This window comes from Solanum pennellii, chromosome 6, assembly GCF_001406875.1.
Source record: "Solanum pennellii chromosome 6, SPENNV200".
NCBI classification, from domain to species: domain Eukaryota; kingdom Viridiplantae; phylum Streptophyta; class Magnoliopsida; order Solanales; family Solanaceae; genus Solanum; species Solanum pennellii.
Genome location: NC_028642.1, coordinates 53,916,930 through 53,942,918, shown reverse-complemented (window position 1 = coordinate 53,942,918; position 25,989 = coordinate 53,916,930). Strand labels below are relative to the sequence as shown.

The following is a 25,989-nucleotide window of genomic DNA, read 5'->3' as shown; positions in this document are numbered from 1 at the left end:
ACTAATCCACATGTTAAAATAATCACATTATATTTCAATAATATACTTACTGATTTATTATTTGCTCGACTTTAAATTTGGTTGTCATATTTTTCCTTTTAATCCATTTATAAAATAAATCTTTTTTTCCTTTTTGATCATGATTAATTTAAACTTTCCACATAACATGTTTTAAATTACAAAATTAATGAAAACTTTGATACATTGACATATCTAATTTAAGATTACAATATTTAAAAGTTTCTTTATTTTAATAAATTACGTGTACAAATCAAAATAAGACAAACAAATTAAAATGAATGAGTATTTTAATTTCTTTGCTGAAATTTAATAATTATTTCTTTATCATGTCAATCCTAACTCGTTATGTCTTGCACTTTGCCATTAACACCACCAACACCAACACCAACATTCCCGTAATTATTTTTTCTTTCCTTGATTTTAATGATAATGTACATGAATAAAATATCATAACGTAATGAAGCCAAATTGACTATCCATATTGGGGATTTATAAGGTAGTTTATATATATGGTTGCATACAAATTAACATTTCACTCTCTCTCCTTTTCAATTTTGAATATGTAATAGTATATTGTACTATGTTAGTCATTTAAAATTTTGAGATAAACCAACATTAAATCCTTCTATTCACAACTACTTTCTTGTCGATGATTAAGTTTTCGAATCTTGAATAAAAAATTATGTTTAGGGAAAATTAAATTAACAAGAAAATCAATCAATCATTATGACACCCCATATAAGAAATAAATATTTGTTTCTTTCATACAATAGATTTTTTTTTATCATCTTTAAAAAGTAATATCTTGTATTTTTAAATATTTTTCAAATTAACACTACTAACAAGTAAAATAGGAGATAAGTATTGAAAATATTTTTAAACTTTGAGCTAAATTATTAATTTGCTTTCCAACTATTAACAATTAATAACATCTTTTGTTTGACTAATTAAATTTAAATATAATATCAATCTGTCACATGAGATAGATAACAAGTGATCTCAAACTCTTATAGAAGGATAAAAAAATTGAGAGAAGAGAATTTTGAGCTAAGTTATCAATTTGCTTTCTAACTATTAACAATGCTAAAAACATCTTTTGTTTGACTAATTAAATTTAGATACAGTATCAATCTGCCACATAAGATAACAAGTAACTCTATATAGAAGCATAAAAAAACTTAGAGAAGAGAATTTAAGATGTATTTCACTCGGAATATATATAATTATGATATTGGTGAAGGGAGAGAGGACAAGGATAGGGGTGAGAATCTAAAAAGTTGATCCATTTTTTCATACACTTGATCACCAAGAAAAATCCAAGAATAGATATAATTGGAGAAGATAGATCCAATGTCTTGACAAATTCCATGCCTCTCTCTTCCCATGTCAGTTACAAGAGTACTAATTATTCTTTTCTCTCTTTTTCCATCTTCCTTTGTACATACAGAGTGGCCCCAGCAGATCCGAAAAGCTCCATTCTTTCCGCATTTTCCCCATGACATTGTACCATCTAATAAGCATCTTTTTCTCCACACCCTTTTCTGTAAAGTTCTACTTCCTCTCTGAGTTTCTTCTACTCTGATGGGGTTCTTTTAGATTCCTTTCATGCTAGCAAGGAGCTAGAGCTTGAGGTAATCTTGAATGAGAGGTATATCTTGTTGGGGTTTGTTTTTATCCCAACCTGATGCATTTTAAAGACTTGGGTGTCTGGTAGTTTCTTGGAAGTATGCACTTTGATGATAATCTTGGTCGATTTCTCTTGCTTGTTTTTTTTTTCCTAAGCGGTTACATTTTAAAAACTTGGGTCTTTGCTAATTTCTTGAAATTCTTATCTTTGATGATAATCCTGGTGGATTTCTCTTGCTGGTGTTTGTTTTTTTCCCCAAGCGGTTGCATTTTAAAAACTTGAGTCTTTGGTAATTTCTTGAAATTCTGACCTTTGATGATAATCTTGGTGGATTTCTCTTGCTGTTCTTTTTTCTTTTTCAAGCTGTTAATTGCATCTTTGTTTGTGTATTTTTGCTGTGTTGGTATGTTGGTGTTGTTTCATCTTTCTGCTCTTCTCTATTTTTGGGTGTTTTTTTATCTGTGCTCTTTGTGTGACTGTTGATTCTTTCTGTTGGATCTGTGCATTGTGATCTTTTTACCTTTAGTGGTTTTCTTCAGAATCTTTTGCTTTAAGTGCTTTGATTTTCCATTTCTTTATCTGTATGACTGGTGATGTATGTTCGTTTCTGAGCTTTTGAAATCTAACTCAAAATTCAGACTGGTTCAGCTTGTGTTGATTGTGACCCCAAAGAAGTTCTTCTTCCTCTAATTGGTTGTTGGATGAGTGGATGTGTGACTTTGTATTGCCAACGGCTAATAATTAACCGAATTCGTTAGCATTTTCAAAATTTTGTTAGTTTCGTAGAGATATCTCATTAGCTCCTTTATCATAAATGCGAACAACTCTGAATTAGGTAGATTGGTCTTCCTGTTCCTTATGTGAGGCCTTTTGAGAAAAATCGTGCGCAGTTAACCTGAAGTGGACAATTTTGCAGTTCCATTTATGTATCTGTATGACTGGTGACGGTGTTTGTTTCTGAGTTTTGAAATCTAACTCAAAAGTCAGATTGGTTCACCTTGTGTTGACTGTGACCCCAAAGAAGTTCTTCTTCCTCTTATTGGTTGTTGGATGAGTGAATGTGTGACTTTGTACTGCCAACAGCTAATAATCAACCGACTTTGTTAGTATTTTTAAAATTTTGCTTGTTTCGTAGAACTATCTCATTTAACTCCTTTGTCGTGATGCAAATGACTCTGAATTAGGTAAATTAGTCTTCCTGTTCCTTGTGTGAGGCCTTTTGAGAAAAATCGTGCGCAGTTTACCTTAAGTGGACACTATCACAGCATCTTCTTTTAGTCTTCCCGTTCCTTGAAATAGTAAGGGCATTGCCTGATGGAAATTTTACTGTAAGATATTGAAGTTGAGGAATAATCCAGTTTCATATGACTAATCTACCTAATTCATAGTCGTTCTCATCACGACAAAGGAGTTAATGAGATAGCTTTATGAATCAAACAAAATTTTGAAAATGCTAATGAATTCTGTTAATTATTAGCTGTTGGTAGTACAAAGTCTTCTCGTTCCTTGTGTGAGGCCTTTTAAGAAAAATCGTGTGCAGTTTATCTAAAGTGGACAATATCACAGTATCTTCTTTTAGTCTTCCCGTTCCTTGAAAAAGTAAGGGCATTGCCTGATGGAAATTTTACTGTAAGATATTGAAGTTGAGGAATAATCCAGTTTTATATGCATGTCCACATTCTATGTTATATTGGGTCATAGGCAGGGGACAAAGAGCAGCACATTCTAACTCTTTGTCGTGTTCTGTCCCAGGGAGGAGGTGATTATGCGGCGGACTAACTATCTTCCAGGACATTACAACCCAACAGATAATGTTGTCAGCCTTACGGGTAATTCACAGTCAATACCCCACAGTGATATCGCCTGCAACAGTAGTAGAGGCTTCCATCTTGCATTTCCTCCGCTTATGGACGAGAGCCAGGATTTAGTTAATGAAAAGGAAATATTGAGACAGACAATGCTCAAACATGATGCGACATTTAGATATCAGGTATATACTATTTTCTAATGATTCAAAATTCTCGTCGTCGACTTCCTCTCCCTGTAGGCCGAGCTTCCTTTTCAGCGTGGTCTTTACTTTGGTTAGCCTTTGAAACAGATTATTGCCATCTTGACGCAATATTCAACCAAGTCCTTCAGTTTGTTTCATGTAAATGAATTGCACTTATATATCCTTTCATGTTTCTGAAATTAACTATCCTGATTTATTAACTTATAACTTGCTCTTTCGTGTGGATTACAGTAAACCTTTCATAAATATTACTAGATTTGGCATTTCTACCTATATATTCTCTCTTGTGCATTCTGTTTTCTTTTTCTTTCTCCATTCCATTTCATCCTTTCTTTTGAAGACTGTAGTGTATTTGATTGGTTTTGGTCTCGAGCAATGGTGACCTTGGGAGTGCTTCATCACTTGGTGATTCACTTAATTGATCATGATGGAGCAGAAGTTTGAATTGTGTTTTCTTTCAGGTCAGTGAGCTGCATCGCTTATATGGAAGACAAAGGGAATTAATGGATGAGATGAAAAAGAGAGAACTAGTAGAAGATCATATGCACTTGCAAGCATCAAAGGCAAATACTTCTGTGTCTCTGTTTAGGTCTGACATTTCTGAGAAAACCTTTAGGCGCTCAGTTAATCTCACGAGCATTGAACCATATGCACCAAGTAAAGAAATGTTTCAAGATCCCTTTAATTCTGGTGCTGATAAGACGGTGCAACCAGGAGGTGACTGTCTTTCAGGTCAGAACATTTTAAACGAATGCAAGCCATCATCATTGAAGAACGACACGTCAAGGAAGAGAATCTTGGACCTTGAACTTCCAGCAGAAGCCATTAATAATGAACGCAGGGAGCAATTTGAGGAAGAAAATCCTGCTAAAAAGACAAATATTTTAATCTCAGAACTTCAACCTCAATGTTCTTCGAAAGTCAACCTTGTTGCCTCTGGAAACTCTTCCAGTTCTCCTTCAAGTAGTAGGGGTACCTTTCTTTTGTTTGACCTGAATGAACCTGTACAGCCTTTTGAGTCAGAGTGTCCAAATTTGGCATTTGAATCGAATAACATTCACGAGGAAATCAGGGACAGAGATCTGGATTTATCCGGTATGGCACGTGCAGAATTCTCAACTCTGAATAAAGAAGGTATCCTGAATTTCCCTTGAGAAAAGATTCTGATCATAATTTTGAAGATGCCATCATGCTCTTTTTCTTTTATTGTCTTGCAGAGTACCTGATTTTATTTCCTATGTTGCATCAGTTATTAGTTTTTCCTAATGACTGGCTTCTTCTTAGGATTACATCCTTTCCATCTAAAAGCTATTTATAGCATTAAGTTTCACAATTTTTACTATATGCACTTTCAGGGAGAGATGAAAGCAACTTGAAGTCGTTTGATGAAGTTTCTTCTGTTGGGAGAGCACTTATTCCATGTAATCAACCAACATCGTTGCCCTTAGAAAATGTAGACAAGATTTATGCTGAAACCACAACTGACAAATCACTGGCGATTTCTTCTTGGAGAGAATTTAAGCAGATTCCTGTTGCAGTACAAGCACTTTCATGCTTTAATAGTGATGCATCATTCAGCAAGAGTACTGAGTCCTCTGTTAGGAATTCTAGTCTCACTGCAACGAAGTTAAATGTGGACCTAGGTCCTGTGTCCACTCCAACCTCTGGAAGTTTGACTTCTTGCTTTATGCAGCATGATGCAAGTGATAGTACAGGTGAGCACAGTGCTGCTGTAAAAGAGAACAAGTTTTCAGACTACACAAGTTCTGGGAACAGCATGGACTTGAATTTGACACCTTCTACCGGCTTGTCTGACTGCCAGTCTGCACCCTCCGTCGACATTTCCCAACTTAATTTTCCTGAAGGCAGAAATGTAGAGATACAGAAAAACTCCGAGGTTCCTGACAGTAACATGGTTCCTAATTCTACAGCTGAATATGGAAAATGCACCAGGGATAATCACCTTGTAGGTTCTACAATTGATAGCAAGCTTTCAACAGCTAATATTTGCATCAACTTAAACTCTTGCATCAAAGAAGACCTTTTGTCATCTAGTCCAAGTGAAGCAACAAAGTCTACTGCAGAAAGAGATTTAAAAGGTCCTGTTAGCCCAGAAAATAAGGAGTGCTCTCCACCCAGAGGAGATTCTCAGGACATTAGTATCAGAACATCAATCGATTTGTCAAGAGGAGGCCATGATGATCCAATCAAGGAACCTGACACTGTTGCAGCTGATACACTTGTTTATATTTCATCATCTGTGGTCCACAGGTTCTCAAAGAATGCCATTGGTGAACCATCTGAATCCTCCAGCAACTGTCTTCGTAAGCTTGCTGAAGTTGCTACTTCTTTGGAAAGTATTCAAGAGAATGAAGTTGAAGAATCCATGGAAGTCCATTTTAAGCGCGATGTACTTCGTTCAGAAAGGACTGCTTCAAGTCGGATGAAGCCTAATCTGAGAAAGGGGCACATTGATAATAGTCGTAGCTATTTGAAGGTTGCAAAAAAGAAGGAAAAAGGTATTGTGTGTAATCAGACAAGGAGGGGTCAAGCAAGAAGGACAAAGGAGCAGAAGAACCTTCAAACAGATGAAACAAATGTTGCTTCAAAATCTGGTGCATGGAAAAAAACTCCGAGTAGGACGAGTTCCAGAGGCAGGAGACGGTCCAGTGATGGAGAGAGAACAATGTGCTCACTCCTACTGCAGCATACTTTGGACAACAAACATGGGATCACAGGCAGATTTTTGAAAGGCTGGGGGATGACAAAAAAGAGGCAAAGTACTCGGAGAGCTAAGTCTTGTGTGTCTCCTCTTTTCTTAGCTGCTTGAGTAATTTTTAAACTAATGTATTTATAGTACAGGAAGTTGACGGCTAGGCTTTTCTTCTCTTTTTTCTAGTACTGTTGAAGATATTATGTACATATATTTAACCGAGAAGCATATAGAATACTTAAGTTACTCCAATGGAAGTGTCCATATTCAAGTTACCAATGGCATTGACAACCACCCTTTTGTTCCAACTTACTTAACATTAGTTTGGAATGAACAACTTTTTCTTTTTTCTGAGTTTCACAACAAACCCTTAGTTCTTCTTGAAACTAATTTTTTTGTATGTATATTCAAGTTGAAAGTATGCATAAGAATAATCTAATGAGTTTATGGTCAATTGACAACCATAAAGAAAAATTTGCTAGTTTATGGTTTAAGGCATTCTAGTCTAGTCTTTTGAGTGAATCCTAAGAACTTACTTTAATCGAAATAAATGATATGTATTCTCACTTTAATCTAGTGAAACATCTGGTACAAATAAATATTTTTTCGCGTACATATACATTTATACATAAAAAAATATTTGTTAATCGCTTGGTTCAGTTTCAAAATGTTCTGATCATCAAACCAACTATGATATTGAATGTTTTGCAGAACTCAAAACGGTTTTATATATGAACTAAATATACAATTAATACATTTTCTATTTTTACTTTCTATGCTAATTGTGATTTGTTTGTGAAGATTTACTATTTCTATAAAAATATTTAACTCTGCTACAATTACGCTTGTTCTCGCATAAATTTATCAATTCTACCAATAAGATCAAAACTTCTTTCTTTTTCCCTTCTTTCCACAAAACAAATTTTAACCAATTGTTTGGGGTCCCTGTTCCTTACATCTAAGTAAAAGGTATAATTTTAACAAAACTTTTTTTTCTTCTTTCTCTAAACATTTTTTCTTTATTTGTTAGTTAAAAGTTTCTTGATTCTTGATTTTTAGAATTGAGTTTCTTCTTGATGATCAAAACTTCTTGTTTCTATTCTGAAACCTCAATGGTATGATTTGTTTATAGCCAAATTCATTTTTTCAAATTTGTTGAAGAAGAGTACCTCAATAAGGAGATCTAAATTCTTGGAATATAAGATTGTTCATCTAGCACATTGAAAATGGATATGTTGATTAATTTAGGCTGTTGATAATAGGGAATATCAAATATATGGTGTAAATCTTACATGAACAAAACAACGACGATATATTTAATGTAATTCTACAAAAATCTCACCTGAACAAGCAAGATTATATATTTGATGTCAAGAAATGGAGATGTTGATTAATTTAATGTGACCAAAACACCTGTGCTAGAGTTTATGTTCTCAGCCTCTATGAGTGATATAGCCAAATTTGAGCTTTGGGATTTTAAGCTTATTGTTGTTTGAGGGATAAGAATTTGAACTAATCTATTAGGATTAATAAGATGATAAGAGTTCAAGTTCGAGTTCAAGTTGGTGGAATGGATAGATGAAAGCAGTAACCGGAAGCTTCTGAAAAGAACATTTTCTTCTTCTTGTTTTGTTCTGTTTTTTCCTCGAAAAACTGTTATGAAATAAGTGATAGCATATCCTTTTTCTAGCTTTCCAACTGCTCCATTTCATGTTAGCAACTGTAGGTTATGAATATAGAGGGCACTAAATGTATGTAATTCTCCTTTTGTTGTTATCTGCATTTTATGACAGAATGTTGAGTTAAGTCACACAAGCCATGGATGAAAAAGCATCCCCACCTGATCTTCACCAGTTAACATGTCCTTGTTTCTATCTATTTAGGACTCCAAACGTGTGAAGTTGACGGTTCAAAAAGCACTCTGGTACTTCTTGCTTTCAGGTCCCGGTGAGTACTCTTGTTTAGCAGTTTGAGAAGTAGCAGAAAATATACACACAGATTTTTAGTTGCTTGCTCTAAACCCCTCTATATCATGCTGAACATATCTGCAGGGGTGTTGGTTTGCTATTTCATTTCCTTCTCTTACAATGGCTGATGGAATACCTGAAAACCTGGAGAAAATCGAGCCTTATAGTAAATCGTGTGAGAAGGAATTCAACCGGAAGTGTAGGCTTTGAAATGGGAGGATACAAGGTCTTGTCACGTTATCTTGACGTTCCAAGAAGTTCATGCCATGATATGTGCAAACATGGTTATGAACATGATTCTCCAACAAAGGCGAAGATTCCTCGGCCCTCAAGAGCAACATTAGGGAAAATCCTAGAAAGGAAGAAAGTACCAGGCTCAACTAAACTACCTTCTGAGATCAAGAGCCAGACAACTTGCCAAGTCAATGGACAGGAAATGCAATCGTCCACCAAAAGATTAGCGCCTTCTGTAAATCAACAAAGTGAGTCCAAGCTTAAGCCTTTGGAAGAAAATGCATCAAGAAGGCATCAAAGAAGATACAGTGACAACTTTATACCAGGGAATTCTTCGAAACTTCAAGAGTCTCTATCGAATGGATCAAGCAGTAGACAGAACCAGAGCTGTAAAATGGAGAAAGACGGTGGATCCTCCGAGCTAAGCAAGAAAAAGAGTGTTGTTACCTCAACTGTTGCATTGTCTCCAAAATCTTCTGTGAAAAAAGTATCGAGCACAATATCCAGTAACAACTCCCCCAGAAAGGCATCTCAACTTAACAGTAGGACTAGTCTTGCGCCAAGCAGGACTGGGAAAATCAGTCATGAAAATGTGACAAAGAAGACGTCGCATCTTAGAGAATCAAAGACTAAAAGCAACACTACAGGTATTTCCCAGGAAAATAGTAAGGCCAAAGAATCCTCTTTGCATAGAGATGGTTCAAAGCAAGGAAAGACAGCGTCTTCATCCCTTTGTTCCCCATCATTTCCACCATCTTCAGGTGGTAGTAACTCGAGAACTATTGACACCACTACCCAGTCATCCGTTTCCTCATCTTCATTGATGTCACCGTCATCAAACTCAGCAAATGAGTCTGCTCACTGTGATGGAACAAGCTCTAGCACCAGTCAAAATGGAACTACAACTCAGAAGCAAAGCACAAAACCTCGGAAAGCTGGACAACTTGGCTTAGAAAAGGAAGATTACAGTCCTAAACTGCTAAAGTTCAAAAAAGGGAAGACAATTGATACCCAATCTGAGAAAGACAGTCCGCGGAAACAAAAGTTGAGGCAAGTCACCATAAAAGATAAGGGCGAAAATGAAAATGGTAATCCAATAGGAAAAGGTTTGAGAAAATCCAATGCTGATGGCCATTCATATGCTGCGAAAGGCGAAGTTGTGACAGTAAATCTTCGATCCAATGGTATAGAGGATTCAAAAGAAACTCCAAGTTTGTTCAACAACGTGATTGAAGTTACTGCAAGCAAGCTTGCCAAGACTAGGAGAAGCAAGGTCAAGGCTCTGGTGGGTGCTTTTGAAACTGTAATCTCCCTTCAGGATAAAAAATCCTCTCCAGTAATTGGAAGATCTTAACTTACATTTCTCTTTACAGAAGGAATCTGTCTGCCAGGTGCAGGATTCCAAGCAGTAATCTGTATGATAATACTTTGTTACTGTCCTTGTGACTATTACTTTAGGTAGTTGTAGGGATTGATCACTCAAATTTGATTTTTAATCGAGTTAATGAGTGCTTAGAACAGTCTATTCAGAGAAATTTGGTTGAGCTTAAGACATTCTTCGATGAGTAACTCACCCATGTAAAATTTCAGTAGCTGAGGCACTTGTTAGCGTATTAAGTCTTACCATTAAGTATTGGTTTTATTCTGCATAACAGAATAGTCCAGACTTTAAATTCTCTGTTGAGGATGACACACAGTCATCCTAATTCTTTTATGCCTGTACATATTTGCTCAATAAACAACAGAAATTTCGGAGGATTACTCTGAAGCCAAGTAGAAATCAAAATGTTGTATTTATATTCATGTTTACCAAAACATTCTTTAGCTTTACAAGACTGGAAAAAGAAAATAAGTTCATCAATTAGTAGAACATTGACTGCTGGAAGTAGTAAGATTTGCACTCTATTTTAAAAATTAGAGTTTCATGACTTCTTGAAATGCATTTCATCTCCCATTAAAGACTCCACTAAAAACCAAGCTATCGCCTCCTAATGATGCCTCCCACTCTGTGGATGAGATCCTGATTTGAGATAACGAAACAACCACCTCCCGCATTTCTGGTCTGTTAATTGCATTTTCACTTAGACACCACTCTGCAATTTCTGCCATCTTTAGTGTAATGAGAAAATATCAGCTCTAGATGCATAGTCTACTGGCCATCAAAATAGAAGTAGAAGAACTAGAGACTTGGACATCAAGAATTTTTAGATTTCCAACCTTGTGTATATCTTCCATGGGGTAGCATCCCTTGAGATTTTCATCTATAAAAGATTCTAATGCTGAGTCTGGATCCTCGTCTTGGAAAATTTCATGAATCTGACCATTCAGTTGATACCTTTTTTTGTTAATGGAAGACTACATATAATGTATATAAATTAAAGCTATAACAGGCAAGAAAGTGATCTCCTGACATCCATGCTCTAAGAAATGCATACATCTCACATATTCTTCATTTTAGGTTCTTCTTTCGTATAAGCAATTTTTAGTATTTCAAGTCATGTTCTAAAATAGAGTCATTTCTTTCCGATGGTCATTCATGTGGTTGTGTTTTATTACTTAATATATCTCTGCTAAATAGTTGACTTACAATAGAGATGAGTGATTTCATCTTGTTTGGATCCCCATTTTCACGAATGAGTGCACGTTTGCCAGTAATTAGTTCTGCAAGAACTACTCCAAATGCAAAAACATCTGTTTTGGTAGTTATCTGCAGCTCTTTTACAGATCTGTAACATATGAGGCATCAGAAGCAAATCTTACAAATTCTTCTAATCATATGGTTCTGATAATGCAAGACAATATAGCATTCCATTGTAAAAAAAACAAAAAAATGGTTAGCAAGAATGACTAAATGCACATGCTTACTCAGGGGGGAGATATCCTGGTGTTCCAACTAGGCGGGTCGCCAAGAATTCATCTTCATTAGTCCGACCAACTAGTTTTGCCAGGCCAAAATCTGCAACCTATAAAAGAGCACTTTCTTGGATGTATGTTAACTGAAAACTACAAATTCTTCACTAAGTTTTAGTTCATCTATCTATGTACTTGAAGGAGTCAAGAAGGCACCTTAGCTCTCATGGCTTCATCCAGTAGAATGTTACTCGTTTTTATGTCACGGTGAACATACCGAGATTTTGTATGGTCATGGATATACTCGATACCCCTTGCAGTATCTACAGCAATCTGTGTTCTTGTAGTCCAACTTAGAGGCTTATGACCTGATTCAGAACAAATGGATGTAAGCTAACTAATGATTCTGCTTAATTCTTCTTTTTTGACTTTCAAAATCTTAGTTCTTTTTATCCTTTCTCCATCTTGGTTGAAGCTTCTCAGCATTCCTAAACAGATTTTTCCAGTTTATGATGTCTTTTAACTAGTGGACTGTTATCGCTTAAATTTTATATCAAAATGAGCTTAAGGTTGAATCTACATGTTATTAAATACCTTTTAGCATTGGTTGATGAAGATGTTCATTGAGAGAACCATTTGGAACATACTCATAGACCAGGTAGAGGTGATCATCCCCACTGGCATATCCCAACAGCTCCACCTACATGATGAACTCTTCATAAATACTGGAGCATCATACATTGAAGTAAATTGCAGTTTTCAGTTATTAAACCTAATTACTTACCACATTTATGTGATGGATCTTGCATAAGACTTTGAGTTCTGCCATAAACTCCTTGGACTTGTTGGACCTCATCTTTTTTATTGCAACTTCCTAGAATCAGTTTGATAATCGCCTTTTAATTGCGAGGCACAGAAGAATCTGAGTTGGCTTGCGAAAAAATGAAACAAAAGGAAGTGATAGATACCTGCTTCCCAATCGTCCCATAATACACACTCCCATATCCACCTGCCCCGATAATCCTAGACTCATCAAAATCACTTGTAGCTTCTGCTATTTCCTCAAGACTGTATATTACTGGCCTTTCTGATTCGAAAACTGGCATTTCTGCAGAGTTGAATAAATTGATTGTGTTAATTTTCTGTCATGCAATCTTTTCTTGTTTTGCATAAGCTTATCATCGTAAATAAATGTCAAACAGTAAACCTTCAGTATGATCTTTATACATGTACTGCTTCTGAAGTGACATGGTTTTTTTTGTACTAAAGCTTTTGGAAACAGCTGCAGCATCCTCCTTGGTGCGTCTCTGCAATCTATTTCTCCTTAGAATAAATACTATCACAGTGCAGATTGAAAGTACTGTCACAGCTGATAATATTCCAACTAATACCATCCATTTGTGTGCTTTGTGATTCTTTCCTGTCGAATGATGGGTAAAAAATGAAGCAACGAAAAGTCAATTTCTAATAATCAAATAGCCACTGTTTAATGTATATACTATCTAATAACTTCCTGAGTTATTTCCTTTACATTTTATGGAAATCTTTGCTAACCAAGGATGAGATACTGACTATTTAACTGATGAAAAAAACAGAAAATTTCTAATAGGAGATGATCTAATTCGCCAACAGTCTGGAGACACTTATAAGCAGGCTATCTTCTTTAATGACTTGATTTCTCAGATGGTTACTCAGCTAATAACTGTAATCTCATAAAATAACTTTTTTGATATTGAAGAAAATTGGAATCAAGAAGAAAGCTGACTGTCTGAGAAATTAATCAATATGATGATCTAATGTTTAGTCAACATAGTAAAACATAGTTGATGAGATAAAAAAGAGACAAATTTCAATACAAGATATAACTTACCGGTACTTGGTAGAGGAACTCCATTTTTGTACATGGGCACATATAATAGCCATCCAACATCTACAAACTGTGGCCTTATCAAATAAGGATTCAAGCTCTCAATATCACTGACTTGAGAAGAAAGTGAATCTCCAATAGTTGACAAAGTATCGTGCTGCTGAACAGTATACGTCACCACAGTCTTCTCTTCATCTTCCACACATCCACATAATAGATGCATAGTTACATTTTCCCCAGCCTTGTAACTTTTATCTTCTCCACCAACTTTCCAAGCCTGTCCACTATAAATGTCATTAGAAACATTTGCAAATGTATCCCCTGACTGCAGATTATAAATCGTGTCATAGAAATATCCAACAGTACCATTAACATCTTTGCAAGTGCAAGGTACATTTATTAGGTAGTCTTGTCTGTCATCATAGCTAATCGGCTCGATTGCTGATGCATTGACAGAGTAAAAAAATGTGATATTCTGTTTCGAGAGACTGTTGTGCTGATAGAGCAAAGCATTGCACGTCTTGATGTGATCGGAACATGGAAAAGGGTGGACGTTAGTTAACTGAGTTGGTATAGCAGAAGTAAAATTTGTTATGATCTTAGGGAAAATCAGAGGAAATAGGAAGTAAAAAATGAGGATACAACACCAAGAAGCCATAAGCCTTGGCATGAAAATAAACTCTGCCTTAGCTTGTGAAATAAAAGGAAAGAATATCAGGTTATGAAAATCATGATATTCTGATAGAACATTTCCTCTTTGTCAGATCCTATTTGTTGTTTTGTTTGTTGACAATATACAGTAATATAAACATAATGCCACTTTGTCATAGCCTCATGTGGAAACGTAGGGTAAGACTGCGTACCATAGACACCCTGCACATATCGGGAGGTTATTGTGTTTCCATATATGAAACATATAGCAGTATTATATCATATTGTATTTTACAATGCTTCTGCATCAGTTGGAACCTTTGGTTTTTACTGTTTACAATGCATACTAGCCGATTTTTACAATGCAGCAAATGAAGATACCTGGACTCTAGTAGTAATGTTAGTGCTACTCTAATATATACTACGCCCTCAATTTTAATTTTGTTTATCTGGTTTTAACTTGACACGAACACGGCTTTAAAGTAAGTAAAAAATATTCTTGTATCTTGTGTCTTAAACTAAAAAGGAAGAGACATTATTTTCTAAACGAACTAAAAACTTAGAGACAAACGAATTGAAACGGACGAAATATATTTTTTGCTCCATAACAAAATTGCATTTCAAGGCAAAATTTGCAAGCTGTTTAAACCAATGCAGTAGAGGTGGAGTTTCCTAGTGTGAAGCCAATTCTCTAGATAACCCTTTTGAAGTTTTATAAATCATTTAGAATTGGATATAACATTAAATGGAAATGAAAATTATGTCACTAATCTTAAGATTAGCTGTTGTACAACTACAAATAGGAAAGGTTATATATTTTAAAGTGATTCAATGCAGGCGAATTTTACTGAATCAATTGTTTTTCTCAAATCATGTATATATGTATGGGAAAAAAATTATAAAAGACACACATAATACGATAAATATATCACATGTCATTATCACCACCACTTATTTGCAATATATTAATGAAGTAATAATGGTAGTCAAAACATAAGTATTACTCACATATTAAAATTGGTGCCGGCGATGCAAATTAAGTGTATCACGTACGACTAATCAGCCGGCCACTATTTATGATACATGTTATACTATATATTATCTATCTTATTTGGAGTCTAGTTCTTATTTATGTTGTTTTTATGTCCAAAAAGATATTGAAATTCTATATTTCTTTTAATGTAATTTTGTATAGTTTAATTTAACATGTGATAACAATTTAGTTACGGAAGATTAAATATGATCAGTCTAACGGTGAGAACATTTATATTATGTAGATAGCTTAAATATTTTCTTAAGAAACTTACATAAATATACTATAATAAAAAAATATTTACTATTTTATAGCAATAACATTTTTATTTCACTTGATCACTTTTAATTTATTTATAATACAAGTTTAATATATATTACAAAGAACAGTTTATTATTCACATATAATATAAATTTTAATGATGAATAATACATTTATCACATATTTTAATACATTTATAATACAATGTAACAATTTTTTACCAAACAAACATGATATATTTCAAAAAAACAATTATAATTCATATATATTGCATATATAATTCACTTTTAATACATATTACAGATTGAACAAAGCATTGCTATAAATGGTAATAAACAAAAAGTATCGTTAAAATTAGTAATTATTTTTTAAAATATATCAATTTATGTAATTTTTCCTATTTTCTTTTACGTATATATACCTTGAAAGGGATAAATTATATATATGTGTGACGTGGAGATTTACATCCCCTCGAAGTAATATATATATATATATATATGTGACATGGAAATTTATTTTGTCTCCGTAAGTAAAATGTGCGTTTTATTCTCATTATATTTTCCTGATCACCAAATTTTAGACTTTGTACAATAGGAAAAAAAACTAATATTAATCTTCAACAAATAATAATTATTGATGTGCATCATACGGTCTCTTTGGTCTCTTTAGAGTCGACAATATGGGCTATTCTGTTGGGCCAGCCTGGCCTAATCCGTAATTTTATAGGGATGGGTTATGATTTTTGCAGCTCATTTAAGAGCTTTTTAGCTCGTTCGAAATAAGTCTGCTGATTTATGGGGCTTGAGAAATATCAGTAAAGCCGACCCATGGGCCAATAAAAATTAATTAAAAAATGTAATATAATATTAAAATTTTAAATTAAAGAGAGTCCAAATTCAAAACAATTAAATTAATATTTCTATTTAGATATTTATACTTTTATTTGAAAAAAAAAATTAATAACTATTATAAAGATAATTTTATTCGTTGATTTGATTGATTAAAAGTAACATTAACATTATGTAACATTGTTTTGTCGATATTTATGATAATATTTTTAAATATAATTTAAAATTTAATTTAATAATCATAAAAAATATATAATTTTAAAGAAGTGGGCTGGCCCGGCAAGCCTGTAGCCCACGTACTTGTGGATTACGCCGATAATTTTCTAGCCTACATCAAAAATGGGCTAGCCCAATCTAATCCGTAAAATGTCAAAGTTTGTATGAATTAGCCCGAATGGGGTAGGCTAGCCCATATTGACTACTCTAGTTCTCTTAGATCAATAATTTTTGTTCGAATAGTTTTTTTGTATTAAAGAAATTTATTAAATGTATATAAATACTAAGTTCAGACTCAATTATTAACTCCTGAAATCATCTTTATAACATTTAGAACTGATAGCAAATTTTCGCGGGCTAAGAGCAAAATGGGCCCAAAAGTTTCACTAAGAAAACGAGCAGAATAAAATAAAATTGTGGTGCAACTGCAATACAATCGTGATGCAAAAATACTTCTCTTTTATCATTACTAGTGTGATTCTATTGTAGAATTAATTCAAAGGAAAATTGTATAAAATAACAAATTATTAATTTAAATTAAATGTTATAATATAATTTATGTTATTGTAATTAGCAACAAATGTCTTTTTTTTTGTCATCTGATTCGATATACAATTAGCCATTTTCAGTATACAAATGTATAAAATGCGTTTGTATTTGTATAAAGCGAGAGAAAAATGTATATACAAATACAAATACAAATACATATATTTTCGTCCGATACACTTATAATTATACAAATACAGATTTTATTATGCAAATTACAATGTATAAATCAATTTATACAAAACTGAACAATTTGTATAAAATTAGATGTATCTAGCGAATTATACAAATCAAAAGCTCCATAACAAATATAAATTTTGCTATGGAGCGCAATTATGCAAACTATAGCTATAAAATACAAATATAATTTTTATATTTGCTATATATAAAATTTACCCTTAATTCAATCCGAAAGAAAAATCGGATCGAACTAATTCTAACGATAGACATTCATCAGGTCCTTTAAAAAAAAATTAAAAAATTTTATTTTTTATTGAGTGATTCTTCAATTATTTTATCGAAAAATGTATTAAAGGATGTCCATCAATTTCTATCATTCGATAAATGATATTTTTTAACTAGTGAAAACTACTAAAGACCCAACAAGCGTGTACCAATGATATATATAATGATTCATCTTGAAAAGTCTTTGAAAGAGATTTATCATCAAGTTGCTATTGGACATGCATATAGAATATTGTAAAGCATATATGGTAAAGAAAACAATTGTCCTTCCTTTTCAATGATACAAAAATATAACTCCAATGTCCAATTCTATTAGGTCCAGCCTATGACAAATTAAGATACAAAATGGTCCAGCAATCATTAAAAGGCCTTAATTTCTCTAAGCTTCTTGTAATTTAATACATACATGTAGGGACAAGACTTTGTCGCAATATTCAACTCTCATCATTTCTAGAATTTCCCACCAATTATTTTTATCTAACCTTTCAACATTTTTAGTTGTTATCGTAGATATTGAAAATTAGATATCAGTTGGAATTCTTGGAGGCTACTCTAACCCTTAACCCTTAGGTTATGCATGTATTATATTGCCTTAAAGAAGCATCTCAAATATTTTGCAAATTCATACAATATTCACAAAGTAATCAAATTCAAATAATCATAGTTCGAGGAATATGCCATTGCTAATAACCCTCAAATCATGAATAAAGCTTATGAGAACAGACTTATAACACTCATATTTGAAATGAATAAAATGATTATAGCGATATTTTTTGGTTTTGATTATTATTTTTTCTATTCGAATATTATTGTCAACAGTCATGTTCGCTTTACGAGTATCCGTTTATTTAATTTTTAGAGCTAAATTATATTATATTTTTAGTTTTGTATTTAGATGTTCAAAATACTATAGATACAATTCCTCTCGTATCAATATGAATATGACATTATAAAAAAGCCACATATTTAAAATGTTATCAAAATCTATGTAAATTTAACTTGAAAAAAAAAATGACTAGTCAAAATAAACGGAGAGCGTAAATTGTAATATGAAGGCCCGCTGCTTCACGTAGAACCCACACGAAATCTTTTTGAGATCATCCATTGGTCCTTTTTTTTTTTCAATTTTCAGCCAATGAGTGGTGATGAAAAATAAGATATGTGAATCCATCGTAACAAGCTTTGATTCCGTATATATTGACTGGTACAACTAGAAAAATTGGAAGGGTTAAATTATCTATATATTAAACATTTCTTTTAGCGATATCAAAATTAGAATTTTGACTTTGCTTAAGTACCATAATCCGAAATGAGTTTAAGATTATTTTTGCTTAATTGAATTTATATCATTAGACAACTACATACATATTGTTCAAGTAGACTTGTTTACTAGAAAGAAAGAAAAAAACAGTTCGATATTATTGCACATTAAATTAAACTTAGACGATATCGTAATTTATATACCATACTATATGTGAAATACATAAAATGCATCAAATATAGTAAGAAAAATGTGAGTATAGAAATATATATTCAGATGGATCGTTCTTTTTGGCCTCGGATATTGACATTTTCTTGATTGCCCTGCTGCAGATATTGAGCTGCCATCTCATTATTGAACTCCATCTTCATTGACTGCATGTATACATAGAAAATTAATTGAGTTGCTCAACCGTCCCTTAGTCCGGTATTAGAATAGATAAATGGAATATAATTTAGAAAAAATTTAACTTTAATACTTCCTACTTTACTTTTAATGAGACCGTCACATAATTTCTTTTGACTTGTTTTAAATCACAAGTTTTAAAAAGTTGGGGGTGAGGGAGTACTTACTTGAGGTAGATATGCATTATAGGGGTGGTTAAAAGGGAATGAAGTATCAGGGGCAGCTGCAGATTTGGTGAGTTTGGGGCTGATGGATTCGGCGTTGATAGGTTGTGATGGAATACTAGGAATGGATGATGCCATGGCGAAGGGTGGTGATATGAAGGGAGGAAAAAGAGTGGGAATTGTAGAGGTTGGATAAATGAGGGGAGCGCGGCCGCCTATAAGAGATTGATAAGGAGCTGGAGCTAAATTAGAAGTCATATTGTTAAGTATTCCTGCAGTACTACTACACATGTTCATTGTTGCTAGTAAAGGCATTTGAATATGTGGTGGTTGCATTCCTAGAGACATCATCATCATTTGCTGCTCCATGTTTTTAGCATAGCTTATCAACTGAATTTGTGCTTGAAGCTGTTTTAAGTACTTTATCACTTCCTCCAGCATGGATGCTTTATTTGTCTGTAATATATGGACTATGAAATTTAAGGGAACATCCTTCGCCAGAAAATTATACTGTATATAGACCAAATAATACTTGTTAGACTTGCACATGTGCTAGTTATAAACTACGTACCTTACTAGCATTCGGCACCAACTTCTGCAGAGCTTTCATCTTTTCATTGATTCTGTCACGGCGTCTCTGCACCAAAACCAAACAAAACAATGCGTAACTAGTGAGTTCATATAGTCATACAGTTATTTTCTCTGATATTCTTATAAGATAGAGTGAAAAGCTATATCTTTCATATATATATATACAGGTATATTATTGTACTAACTTTTCCTAAGGTGCATTAATCCAACATACCCGCTCTGATTGGTTGTGAACAGCAGCTCTTCGACTACGTTTTGATGGGTTGGAGCTTTTTGTTTCACGTTCTTCCTCTTTGTTTTCCTGTCACAAAGTCATCCAATATGCATGAGAGTTTGGTAACCTATATGTATTTGAAGGAAGTATACATATCACTGCAAAATATAATTCCAAAGTACTAGTACTATATATGTAGTACAAGAACGTATAGTGGGACTGCGACATTAGCTATGTGACTACTGGTATTTGCATTTGATGATCATACTAGCTAGCAATCACTTTTTAACAAAGAGACATGAATCTGATTGTTAGAAGTATACTTATAGCTTCCATTTTTAAAAAATTTAGGAAGTACGTAAGAAGTTCAATTACCGAGCCACCATGGCAGGCAGAATCCTCATTACAAGGCCATGTTATCATGGTGATATCATTGTCCTTAGCACTTGCACGAGCGTTTAAATGTTCTAATGATATTCCACCAATATATAACTGGGGATCAGAATCTGATGATCTCATCCTCTTTAGTACTCCTCTTGTTTGTTGAGCACCATAAGATACATTTTTTTCCCTGTTGATGTTTGCCTGATTTTGTCCATCACTTCCCATTATATAACTATGATGTTGTTTTTGGAAAGTGGCTTGATGCACAATTGACTCTAGTGTGTCACCAGCCTTTCCCCATGTGTGTTTTGTTTGCTCATTCGAGAGGTTGCTTCCGAGTCTATGCATGGCTACTTGCCCATTTTCCCATGTTAACTCTGCAACTTCACACTTACTGGACCTGAATTTTTAGATATCAGATTAGTAGAAAGAAAGAGATGTTGAAGAAAAATGTTACTAGTTGCTAGTATAATAAGCACATACATGGGGTCAACTTGATTCTGCTGATTATGCACGTGGCCACGAGTATATCTGTTCTCCTCTTCTTCTTTTTCTACTACTTGTTGTTCTTGTTTTTGGTGACTAAAATTCCAAGTATGATGACTCATGTTGATGCCTTTGATAGGGTCTACTCTCTTAATTTCTCAGTTACTTCCAGTCCTAATATATTGAGTTGGCTTTCCCTCTTTTATACTAAAAATGTCTTTCAGTATCTTCTGGTCCCCTACAGGATTGTCATATTTAGCTGAATATTTAATGTATGCACACTATGTGTTGTAGCAATAAAATCCTGGATTTCAAATGGATAAGTTTTGGCATCTTAGTGTATCTGTTTTACTCTTTTTCTTTGATGATAGAACTCTAAAGAATGAAAGAGCAAAATCTATATCCACCTAAAGATCAGGAACTGATTTCTTCATTGTAATTAGTAACTTCAAACAAAGATATTTTCCTTTTTGATAGGTTTAAAAACATTCAATGCGTTCAAATTTGCCGCCTCTCTATCTGACTTTGGTTGCTCTGACTATTGATGCAACATCCATTCAAATAAATTGATAGTACTTTAAGAAAATATAATTAATTTCAATCACATAGAAGTTATGCCGACTTCATAAGATGAGGTGGGGCTGGTAATTTGTGGTTATCTTTTGTCATTCTCATCCATGATTTCGTATAAACATTGGTATAAAGTTCTAATCAAGTGCTGTTAGATTAAATTTTGGAATCCTTAGTATAAGTTATTAATGTAATTAGAAATTTCTTACTGAAAACATCAGCACTTTTGTTGTTTCATGTCATTCACTTGCTGGCATAGGCACCAGGCAGATGCAGGGACAACATCTTTTCTCTAAGTTGGTATGTTTTGTTGTTGCAAAACCTTGTCATCACGTAGAAGATTTTACTCCTCGTTTATGGGATCCCTTGTATTTAGGACTTCCCAAGTACCTCCAAGTTTGCCAATTGGATTTAAGTTATATACACATATTTACACTACTGCTGTAGTTTAACCTGACATAGTAGGTTGGTTATCATTTTTACCAGCTAGTCAATCAATTTTAGTTATAGAGATATAGCGGTAATTACTTTGCAAGTGACATGATTGTTGTGTCAAACTTGAACTCTTGCCAATTATGCCACTGGTTCTGGAGACATGTCAAGTCACAGTTGATTCTGGATAGACATTTTGAATGTTCTTAACGACAACAACAAACATTTCAACTTATTCTGCACTCAATTGTAAGTTCTTAATTAGACATGGTCTCATGTAGGGAAGTCAGGTGGGTACCCATAATCAATTCAACAGAAAAGGATTTACCTAACCTGTGTGATCAATAATTTTGTAGTATTTCTTGTTTCCATGTGATCCATATTAATTGATGTTTCATATATTAATATACAATATCTGGAAATTGCACGGCCACACTTAGATGTTGAAAATGGGGTTTATTATGGATCGCCATCAATAGCTCAACAGAGACAGTTCACAATCAGTTTTACCATTCAAATTCTTTGTAAAGGAATCATTTCTCGTCATGATTGAGATGCAAGTAGGCATGTATTGGAGTAATGAGAAATGTTCTACGTTTCTACATGTGGCCAAGGTTTGAATCATGGAACCAGCCTTTCTTAGGCCATGACATGTGTATTTTATTTGATATGTATTCTCACTTTAATCTTTAACCGCTAAGGTTAGATTGCTTGGTTTGGTGTAAATATTGGGTACATGTAATTTACCGACATCAGGCACTAGGGTCAACCTAATGATTGAGATAGAAGTCCCTGTCTCTAGCTAAGCCTGCTGGCTTCGGAGAAGCAAAATTCGTGGTTCTAATAACTCTTCCCGTGTGATCTACAATTCTACTGTTGGCATTTTGTTTGAGACAGCCGGTTGGTCACATGTTACTGTATTGGTCCATCATCAGGCAAAAAAGGGCCACCTTTGAATTCTGCATGCTCATTAGCATACATAGATTATCAAATGAAAATGACAAAATTTTACTTATGAGAAACAGTGAGGGTAGTTTGTCAATAGAAGTTTATGAATGTCAAAAGAAGCAGGAGACAGCATGTTGTTTCAGAGGTTGCAAAATATGTCAAGAAGACCTCTATTGGTTGGGTATGAAAGGTTTTAGCCTATGGAAATACAGATTCTTCCAGGTACCAGTAACGCGTAAATGTGTCAAACCAGTGATAGATTTATACCAGTGTTGAAACACACAACAACAGCAACAATTATCACTTAAAATACTTGATTGGCATGAGTTGTTTTTTCCTTCGACTACATGCGTAATAATATGCAGCACAACAGGATTAATGCATTTTCGATTGCTATAAACCAACCATTGCACACTAGGGCAATAATTCTTAAGACAGATTTCAATATAAAATCAATGAGTTTGAGTACAATTCTTGTGTAAATAGAGTTTCAGAGGATTCATTTTCCGGTGTTGTACACTGTTCTAAAGTTAGAAGCAGTAACATGTAACAGATCCAGTCCTTGTTGATCTAATCTTATTTGATTTCTCTTTCACTGTGGTTTCTTCATGTCTTCTTTTCTCTTCTGCTTGTGTTCTTGCTCCTTTGGCAATATGATCAATCCTCGCTAGTTTGTTTTTGTAATGCTGCAAGTTCCTTTTCAAAGCAAGCTCCACTTGATTCTGCAATTTCCCAATAAAAGTCATTTTAAGCACTAAGCATTTCGCACTATAACCGCTTCAAAACTTGGAGACTACTAACCTTTCTCCTTTCCATTTGTTCTTTTGCCATCATCTTCTTTTCGTTCTCCCAAGCAAGAAGCGCAGAAAGAAGCTCATCATGTCTGAAATTTGAGAACGTTGCTTATTAAGATGCCACTAATTACAATATGTCTTGCAACAAAAAATTTTAAAAAAGTGTGTTATAGGTGAACTGAAATCATCAACCTTTATAACATAAAGAACAATCAATAATAAAACTTGTACCGCTTTCTTATTTTGGCTATCTGAGCTTTCTCCCAAGCATCAGCTTTGTTTTCAGCATTTCTGCTTCCTCTTGAAATCCCCTTTTGCATTTTATCATTAGCTACTGGAGTTATACTGACTATTTCTGCTGAAGTTTTACGATTCATCGTGGATGTCCTTCTCATTGGAGCTTCAAATAAAACATGTTAAGCAATTTATACTCATGATATCTTGCTAAGGAAAAATGGCATTAAAGTTCTATGCTCTTGCAATGAAAAAGATATTTACACAAACAGATCACTAGTAGAAATAGTAACTAACATGTTAGTAGTACTAATAATCCAGGGAAAATTATGTAAACAGTGTTGACATTTACCTGCTTCTGCTGGCCTAATAACAGGTCTTTTTGTTTTTGTCTGATATTGAGAGCCAGCATTTTCCTCAAGGGAACGTATAGCAAACGCGGTAGCAGCAATTGCTGCTGCAAATTCTCCATCACCCAAGTCATAAATGTTCCTTTTCATCTGGCTAAACAATTAGTATTACTGCAGGTTCCTGTTCCTGTTCCCGTGCCTGGTGACGAAAATTTAGCTACTATTAAATCTTGTCTATGTGAATTTTTGGCTTAGACAGGACTAGTACTCTAAGATTCTATTTTTGGAGCAAGCCTGCTGAAGTTTATTTATGTCCTACAAATGCTAATCCCTTTTTGATGACACTTTCTAAAACTTGAGAAAAAATTAAACAGAAAGTTAGTAGAGTTTACTTTTAAAGAGGGAGATTAATGTACTAAATTTGCTGTTTCCAGCATTATACATAATCTTTGCAACTATGTTTGGAATAACTTCTCCAAAAGCAATAGACTTTTCCTATGATACTTTCCTAGTCATTCTTTTCTCAACATCCTCGTGGCGAATCAAGAATTTACACGTCTTGATATGTATATCTAACTATATTTATTACTTTTGCACATATATACTATAACATTTAATCTTGAAATAAAATACTGAATTCTACCAAATCTGTATCCGTGAATCCACCTCTATCCCATCCCAGTCCAAAAGAGGTAGAGAAAGTGTGCTTAGGAAGCGAAGATAAAAAGACAAGCTTTAACCAAATTGATAGTTTTTTTCTGTTTTCTTCATTATTTTTTTCAGTATAAGATGGTTTTGGAGTAAAGGTATGTGTCTTGTTTCTATTCATGCTGCAGGAAAGGTATCTGTTTGGAGTTTGGAAAAATAGCTTAAATACACAACTATAATTTTTATATTCTCTAATTTTCCCTACTTTTTTTAAATATTACATAATTCCTTTTTTTTTATTTTAGTGTAAGTTTTTAGATACATTACATTCTCTCTCCTAATAATACACATTTACCCATTTTAATGCCTATTTTTTCTCCATTAAAACACTCAACCTCTTAAATCAGTTTTTGAATTTTGAATTTTATCCATTTAAACACTCAACCTTTTAAATCAGCTTTTTGATTTTGAATTATTACATTTAATTAATTTTAAATAAAAGACCAAATTTTGAAATTTTAAATTTCAAAATTCAAAAAATTTGAAATTTAAAAAAGTAAAAATTTCATGAAGCAGGACAACTTCTCTTTTCTTCTACCGTTTTGTTCTTACTCCATCAAGTTTCAGTTCTTTTTTTTCCATAATCATCTTCATTCTTCTTAACCCAACATATTTTATTCTTTTCTTCTTTTTATTCTTAATCCATCATCGTCTATTTCTTCTTAATCTGTAATTGTTTGAACCCAGCATCTTTTCATTATTAATCCATCATCAATTCGTATATTCTTCTCTTTTTTGTTTTTGTTAATTGTTCTATTACATCATAGTAATGGATCCGTTAATTAATAGAAGGATATATGATTCTGACGATGAAAATTGGAAAGAAAATAGGAAAAAGTCTTTGATTAGTATTTTGGTACTTAAAACTGTTGTTAAAATTAGTAAAAATTTTAAGGAATCAAGTGTGCTTGCTGATACATTTGAATAAGTGTGTATAGTGTTTTAGATGGTGAATTGATACATGAATTTGTTGTGTATCATAATATTTTATATGTATCATGAAGTTTTGAAAATTGTTATAATGTATCATTCAATAAGTTTAGTAAATGCGTCATCAACTATGTTTGATGATACATATAGAATCAGTGTGTACAGTGTTTAGTCAATGCACTGATACATGTAGTAGATATGTATCACA

At 33.5% G+C, this 25,989-nt stretch overlaps 5 protein-coding genes across 6 annotated transcripts; 2 read left to right on the top strand and 3 right to left on the bottom strand.

Moving 5' to 3' along the window:
• Positions 1-1,278: 1,278 nt before the first annotated feature.
• On the top strand, positions 1,279-6,647 carry LOC107021152. 2 transcript variants are annotated; one of them, XM_015221757.2, is made up of 4 exons: positions 1,279-1,652; positions 3,401-3,638; positions 4,121-4,793; positions 5,015-6,647. In XM_015221757.2, the coding sequence occupies exons 2-4, from the start codon at positions 3,414-3,416 to the stop codon at positions 6,487-6,489; spliced, it is 2,373 nt and encodes a 790-aa protein (XP_015077243.1). In that variant the 5' UTR covers positions 1,279-1,652; positions 3,401-3,413; the 3' UTR covers positions 6,490-6,647. The 2 variants fall into 2 exon arrangements, with proteins under 2 accessions (XP_015077243.1, XP_015077244.1); XM_015221758.2 differs by having other exon boundaries at positions 1,279-1,669.
• A 593-nt stretch (positions 6,648-7,240) lies between these two features.
• LOC107022531 (serine-rich adhesin for platelets-like) lies at positions 7,241-10,359 on the top strand. Its single transcript, XM_015223124.2, is given in 4 exon segments — positions 7,241-7,341; positions 8,256-8,319; positions 8,424-8,501; positions 8,503-10,359. Coding segments are annotated over 2 exon segments (1,467 nt in total). The 5' UTR covers positions 7,241-7,341; positions 8,256-8,319; positions 8,424-8,459; the 3' UTR covers positions 9,928-10,359.
• Positions 10,360-10,517: 158 nt separating this feature from the next.
• Positions 10,518-13,948, bottom strand: LOC107022454 (lysM domain receptor-like kinase 3). Its single transcript, XM_027917958.1, has 10 exons — positions 13,280-13,948; positions 12,631-12,838; positions 12,392-12,531; positions 12,208-12,297; positions 12,018-12,123; positions 11,640-11,791; positions 11,439-11,536; positions 11,161-11,299; positions 10,791-10,889; positions 10,518-10,682 (listed from the first exon to the last, which is right to left on the bottom strand). The coding sequence occupies exons 1-10, from the start codon at positions 13,946-13,948 to the stop codon at positions 10,518-10,520; spliced, it is 1,866 nt and encodes a 621-aa protein (XP_027773759.1).
• Positions 13,949-18,700: 4,752 nt separating this feature from the next.
• LOC107021761 (transcription factor UNE10-like) lies at positions 18,701-21,012 on the bottom strand. Its single transcript, XM_015222469.2, has 6 exons — positions 20,813-21,012; positions 20,321-20,729; positions 19,946-20,032; positions 19,712-19,777; positions 19,144-19,596; positions 18,701-18,945 (listed from the first exon to the last, which is right to left on the bottom strand). The coding sequence occupies exons 1-6, from the start codon at positions 20,935-20,937 to the stop codon at positions 18,844-18,846; spliced, it is 1,242 nt and encodes a 413-aa protein (XP_015077955.1). The 5' UTR covers positions 20,938-21,012; the 3' UTR covers positions 18,701-18,843.
• A 2,123-nt stretch (positions 21,013-23,135) lies between these two features.
• Positions 23,136-24,571, bottom strand: LOC107022862 (remorin 1.4). The gene is made up of 4 exons (XM_015223439.2): positions 24,146-24,571; positions 23,791-23,959; positions 23,567-23,648; positions 23,136-23,487 (listed from the first exon to the last, which is right to left on the bottom strand). Exons 1-4 carry the CDS (start codon positions 24,291-24,293, stop codon positions 23,296-23,298), a joined length of 591 nt encoding a protein of 196 aa, XP_015078925.1. The 5' UTR covers positions 24,294-24,571; the 3' UTR covers positions 23,136-23,295.
• Positions 24,572-25,989: the final 1,418 nt, after the last annotated feature.

Excerpts from the sequence above, each read along its gene's own strand:
- LOC107022454 (XM_027917958.1), bottom strand. The coding sequence starts at position 13,948 with ATGGCTTCTTGGTGTTGTATCCTCATTTTTTACTTCCTATTTCCTCTG. Across the intron at positions 12,839-13,279 it reads GTACCGGTAAGTTATATCTT|AATCACAAAGCACACAAATG; the intron begins GTATTGAAATTT and ends TCGACAGGAAAG. Across the intron at positions 12,298-12,391 it reads ATGGGACGATTGGGAAGCAG|GAAGTTGCAATAAAAAAGAT; the intron begins GTATCTATCACT and ends AACTGATTCTAG.
- LOC107021761 (XM_015222469.2), bottom strand. The coding sequence starts at position 20,937 with ATGAGTCATCATACTTGGAATTTTAGTCACCAAAAACAAGAACAACAA. Across the intron at positions 20,033-20,320 it reads CTGCCTGCCATGGTGGCTCG|GAAAACAAAGAGGAAGAACG; the intron begins GTAATTGAACTT and ends ACTTTGTGACAG. Across the intron at positions 19,778-19,945 it reads TTCACAACCAATCAGAGCGG|AGACGCCGTGACAGAATCAA; the intron begins GTATGTTGGATT and ends GTTTTGGTGCAG.
- LOC107021152 (XM_015221757.2), top strand. The coding sequence starts at position 3,414 with ATGCGGCGGACTAACTATCTTCCAGGACATTACAACCCAACAGATAAT. Across the intron at positions 3,639-4,120 it reads ATGCGACATTTAGATATCAG|GTCAGTGAGCTGCATCGCTT; the intron begins GTATATACTATT and ends GTTTTCTTTCAG. Across the intron at positions 4,794-5,014 it reads CTCAACTCTGAATAAAGAAG|GGAGAGATGAAAGCAACTTG; the intron begins GTATCCTGAATT and ends ATGCACTTTCAG.
- LOC107022862 (XM_015223439.2), bottom strand. The coding sequence starts at position 24,293 with ATGAAAAGGAACATTTATGACTTGGGTGATGGAGAATTTGCAGCAGCA. Across the intron at positions 23,649-23,790 it reads ATAGCCAAAATAAGAAAGCG|ACATGATGAGCTTCTTTCTG; the intron begins GTACAAGTTTTA and ends CTCAAATTTCAG. Across the intron at positions 23,488-23,566 it reads AACAAATGGAAAGGAGAAAG|AATCAAGTGGAGCTTGCTTT; the intron begins GTTAGTAGTCTC and ends GGGAAATTGCAG.